The following is a 5,591-nucleotide window of genomic DNA, read 5'->3' as shown; positions in this document are numbered from 1 at the left end:
CCTTAACCCCATAGAAAATCTATGGGGTATTGTGAAGAAGAAGATGCAATACACCAGACCCAACAATTCAGAAGAGCTACAGCTAAAAGCCACTATTAGAGCAACCTGGGCTATCATAACACCTGAGCAGTGCCACAGACTGATCGACTCCATGCCACGCCGCATTGCTGCAGTAATACAGGCCAAAGGAGCCCCAACTAAATACTGAGTGCTGTACATGCTCATACTTTTCATGTTCATACTTTTCACCAAAATGTGTTCCAACTATTGAGTGAAAGCTTTCTCCTGGGTGGTGAAGGGAGGAGGAGGAGCAGTGTGGTTTTCCTCTGGGTCATGAAACAGTGAACTGGATCTTCAGCTTTGCCATGTTTCTAAGGGGGTAATGGGAAATGGACTGCCTAGTTTCAGTGCGTTTTGTGGGTCTGGGAGAACTTCCGACTCGTTTTTTTCAGACATTCTGTGGAGGTGCTGAAGAATTTGAGGTGCCAGGGTCACTTTTTTGAGGGCTTTTTGGTCCTTGTCTTACCAAAGCAATAGACTTGTCTTCATTCTCAGCATAAGGTTGTCTTTGATCTTGTTTGTAGTGTTTCTGGACAGAACCTGAAGGCACGGATGTGTCTGGTTTGGTAACCTCGGTCTCATTTCTGATGTTTGCAGAGGATGAACCTTTGACACCTTCAAGCCGTAATCTTTAAATCTGAGTCAGTTCTCATCACTTTGCTTGAAGAACTTTTCTGTCATTAACATAACTGGTTGCTGATTAGCTGCCTCAGGAGTTCAGGTTATCACGAAAACATGTCAGGTAGGCCTAATCTTTTTTTGAAAACAGAAAGTGTAGCAGAAATCAGATCATTATTTAGCTCATGTGTAAGTCTGTTGTGAAAATTCAGCGTACCATCTCGTAGGCCAGCTCGTATGCATCAGGGTTCAGCGAGGGCACCAAGTGGATCCTCACTCCGTCCACCAGGCGGCGCACTCTCGGGTTTTCATCGTTATACTCTTTGCACAAGAACTGCATCAGCAGCAGGAGAAGCTCTCGACCCAGAGCCTCATTGCCATGGAGGCCAGCTGTGTAGCGAAATTCTGGCTCGCCTAAAAACACGCGGATATCAGCATCAATTTGAATAAAAAAATATAAAACCATCAGTTTGCTGACCACATTTTCTCCAGTATTTTAAACAATCAATTTTACTTTTGGATTTATGCTATTTCAATCAAAAGGTTTCAAAATAAAACCTCCCACCAGTCTCGTGCTCTCCTGGGTTATCGGAGATCTCCATGGCGTACATCTTCAGACCCTGGGAGCTTTTACCGATGTTGTAGATCCTGGTGATGTTGGGACACTCCTCGTTAATCATCTTCATCATCTGAAATTTGCAGAAATTACATTTTTATTGTTGGTAGAATGGTGTGTTTAAACAATTTGATGGGTTTTATTTAAAAACCAACCTGTCTCATGTCTTTGTAGTTGTGATGCTTGAAGTCCAGGTCGTCAGAGGGATCAACCTCATTTTCACTCTGATAGCTGCCTGTTAGAAGAAACAAAGGGATCTTATCTCTGTATCAGAAAACAATGACTGAGTCTGCTTGAATAAGCTGAATTGCTGCTTTTCATAGCTCAGTCTTTAGATATTTATTCAAGATTTGCATTTAAATGTTTATAAGTTTGAAATAGCTTACTTTGGAACAACTGAACAGAACTGGCAATAATTAAAAAACACTGACACATTCTACTTCCAAGGTTGTGCGGTTCATGTTGTGAAACAGACTGTTGTGTCTCTTCACTGCTGGGTGAAACCAATTAGAGTCCAAGCTTGGCAAACAGCAGAGGTTTTCCTTCCAGGGAAGGGTGACATATTACTGTTTGGAATGAAAAAGGTCTGACTTTAAGGGAAAACAAAATCCCCCTCTTTCAAAAGCTCCTGACACTTCTTGGCTTCTCAGCTGCTGAACAAGGTTGGATTTTCAGCAGGAGAAAGCAGATAACTGCACCGGGGTACTGGGGTCAGGGGGAGGTTAATGATGTCAATATGCAGTGATTTAAAAAACATTTACACCCCTTGAACTTTTTCACATTTGCAGTATTATGATTTGAGAAGAAGCTGAGGATCCCATGGTAACTCTGGAGGTCATGGTCTGGGGAACATGGTCCGTCCATCTGTAAACTGTCTCTTGTTTGGACCAGAACATCTGATCCACTCAAAATATTTTTAATGAAACTTGATAAACGTATGTTTCATCACCAGATGGAGTCTTAAAAGGGCAATATTATGTGTTTCTCAGGCATACATTTAAATACTATACCATAATAAAGTATCTATGTCACTTTTAGCTGTTATTAAAATGCTGTTTTTATGTTTAACAGGGTTCCTGCAGATCCTTAAAAAGTCTTAAAAGTCATTGAATTCATCAATCCAAAAATAAGGCCTTTCTTAGCCTTAAAATGTCTTAAATCAATCTTTCAGAAGTCTTAAAAATGTTAACACATTAAATAGGATGACTGTAATTCATCTCAAATAATAAAATAAATGTTAACATTTATTTTTTTAAATATTCACATGCAGACATTCCCGTTTGACATCACTTCCTGTTACTTCACATGCAAATATCTCAGCAATTGTCCATCTGAGCATCGTGAAATTTGTTTTGCAATATGTAAATAATGTCTTTCCAAAAAAGCATTAACTTTTCTTACAACTGTTGATGTCACATGCACTTTAAGGTTTCATCTACAGAAAATTGGGGTTAAGACCCCACTGTGGGTCCTAAAATAACAAATTTTGTGTTGTTAAACTGACTGCTAAGAATGTTTTGGCCATAAGTATTTAATGAAAAAGCAGTTCGATTTGGATTAAAACAAATGGTCTATTAGCAAAATATTTGAATATTTCAATGAAAAATACCTTTATTCATGAGTTGCTGCTATAGTTTTTTTGTCATTTGTGTTTATTATGAAATTGGTCTTAAATTTAATTTCACTTGTCATTAAAAAGTCTTTAAAAGTCTTAAATTTAACTTGCTTTTAACTGTAGGAACCCTGTTTAAATAGAAAATAAACTTATCTTCTCATCACTTCCTCTTCTAAACGCCTTGAAATTGGCCTCTGTCTCTTTAAGAACCACCTTCGCTTCTGTCTCGCCCATTTCGGTGCGGGGGCGGAAAATATATTTCCTCAAAGGTATTTTTAATCTGAAAAGAGCTTCACTGAGTGAGAACTAATGTTAGGAGCTCAGCAGACAGTTTAAGTTTCACTTTCACTTTCAGGAGTCATGAGTGAGGTGGTGGGGTGGGGGTGCTCTGCCATGAGGAAGTTCGGCTTAAAGACACGTCCCAAGGGCGTTTCTGGTACCAAAAGGCGTTTCTAGTCCCCACCTGTCGTTTTGCTCCTCAGCATGGCTTCCTAAAAACACTGCAGGATTTCTCAAACATGCATGAATGAGTCAAAGCAAGGCTTTGGGCATGTTTTTTATGAGAGTATAACATTATACATGATATAAAACTCAAAAAAGTTGATTTTACATAATATTGCCCCTTTAATGTGTGACCACTGCAGGGTATCTGGTGTTTATGTGATCTGACCTCAAAACTAAGGTTAAACATAAAAAGCAACAGCCTGCAAATGTTTTATGATTTATGAAAACATAGTTTGATTTTTAAGTTGCTTGGAGATAATCAGGCCTTTGCTACAGATAACTGTAGAATAGTTTAACAGGCGTAAAATGTGCCATATGTTGTAATAAAGGTGCTTTAATGCTTCTGCACTTCCTCCCCTAATCACAGTGTTAAGTGTATAAAATGACTTTTCATACCTTTGACTAAAAAATATTTTGAAAAAAATCAGAGTTTTTGAGTCTGTTATATTTTATAACTTACATATATATTGAAAACTTACTCAAATGTACAGTATATACTAAATCCCATACCAGTAGGTTGTGTTAATAAAACATAATTATCATGTTTATAAGATGAGTAGCTATTTGTCAGGGTGGATATAAGATTTCCTGTTGGTGGTTTGTGTTGCTTTGATGAGGGTTTCTGTCATACTGACTGGGCAGCTGGCAGGCCAGGACCTCAGCTCTCAGACACAGGCTGCCGTTCCAGCTCTGAGGCAGGATCCGGATGTACCGAGCCACCACAGAACCGGCAAACTGACTCATCACCGGCGTGTCCTTATCCACGTTCCCATAGAACAGCTGCAGGACAGGGTTACGGATCCATGAGAGAGGCAGACACCGTGAAACTGATTTATTGTTGTTGTGCTTTTTGTTCAGTTTCCACTCACCCATTCAGCGTAGCCATCATGAAGCACCGTCCAATCATGGCTGTCGTTACTGAAGGCCACAAAGTAGGACGACACAAAATCCTCACTGAAATTTAAATGTCAGTTATTAGCTCATTATCACTGAACCAAGATACCTTTTAATATAGTAACAACATAGATAGTTTTTTAAATATTTATTCATCTACAATAATTTAGTGAGTTAGTTTGTGCAAATATTATGAGGCAACTGTGAGGTCACTCAGCTTTGAAGCTACTAACAAGTTGCATATTTCTACCAACAGCTCTTTACTTGTTGAGATGCATGTACCTGAATCCTGATCCACTCTTTGTCCAGAAACTCATGAATCCAAACTGTTTAAAAGCTTTGTCTTCTCAGGATAACAGACCCTGAATCTGTCACTAGAAATATTTAAATTTTTTCATGTTTTTTTTCTTCATCATAAAAAGGCCAGGAATTAGGGAAACATAAATAGGAAATCCCTGATGAGGATAATGACTCGCTGAGAGATTCAAATAAGGAATGTTTAGAGTTTTAGAGATTAAGGTTTTTCTGCGTGGGAACTGAACAGAAAATGCAAGTAAACAATATTTTTGGTGCAAGAAATACAATTAAGTAGGAGTTAAACTGTGTAGAAAAACTGTGAGATTTTTTTTTGCTTGTCTGAAGTGATGCAGAATGTGTTTGGCCACCCCACCAACCACTCCATTCATTTGAGGAAACTACACTTTTAAGAAAAATAAAATCTAGAAAATTTAGTTTCCTCAAATGATTGGGGTGGTGGCTGGTTTATAAATAGTGGTGTCATCTTGGATTTTGATGTGGTAGCCCAATTTTTGAAAGGAACCTTTTAGCCACACACCAACATTGAAGCTATTACCTCACTTATCTTTCAAGTTATGGTGCTCACTACAGCAGACAAACAGCACTTCCAATTTCCTCTTTTCTATCTGCAACTGGACCCAACAAGGCGGGCTGAGGTAAGGTTTTGCTCAAATGCTAATGGACTCTTGTTTCAACAAAGACTAAAGCTTACAGTATGTATGATACATATGTATGTAAAAATCTAAAATTAAATATACTTATCTTTCATAAAACTTGAATCAAAATACTATATATCATAAATCTTAGAATTAAACTTTCAGAAAAAAATAACAATTAAACATCTCAACTCATGGCCACACCACTACCATGAATCAGCATTTTCTGAGATTTAAGATTTAGATATGATTTAGGATATATATTTAGATTTAATATTTAGATTAAACATGTATGTGTATGCATGTATGTATATGTGTATATATATGTATA

The 5,591-nt window shown here is 37.8% G+C and overlaps 1 protein-coding gene across 2 annotated transcripts in view; it reads right to left on the bottom strand.

Moving 5' to 3' along the window:
• The window catches only part of aebp1a (AE binding protein 1a), a 27,231-nt gene that overhangs the window by 7,584 nt on the left and 14,056 nt on the right, over positions 1 to 5,591 (bottom strand). For both annotated transcript variants that reach the window (XM_014034014.1, XM_014034015.1), the window contains exons 10-14: positions 4,283 to 4,367; positions 4,049 to 4,193; positions 1,450 to 1,529; positions 1,244 to 1,367; positions 896 to 1,092 (exon numbers count right to left, since the gene is read on the bottom strand). In XM_014034014.1, the coding sequence (XP_013889468.1) occupies positions 896 to 1,092; positions 1,244 to 1,367; positions 1,450 to 1,529; positions 4,049 to 4,193; positions 4,283 to 4,367 (631 nt within the window). The remainder of the gene's footprint in view (positions 1 to 895; positions 1,093 to 1,243; positions 1,368 to 1,449; positions 1,530 to 4,048; positions 4,194 to 4,282; positions 4,368 to 5,591) is intronic.

This window comes from Austrofundulus limnaeus, unplaced genomic scaffold (assembly GCF_001266775.1).
Source record: "Austrofundulus limnaeus strain Quisiro unplaced genomic scaffold, Austrofundulus_limnaeus-1.0 Scaffold1937, whole genome shotgun sequence".
NCBI lineage: Eukaryota > Metazoa > Chordata > Actinopteri > Cyprinodontiformes > Rivulidae > Austrofundulus > Austrofundulus limnaeus.
This window is presented reverse-complemented; position numbering and strand designations above follow the sequence as displayed.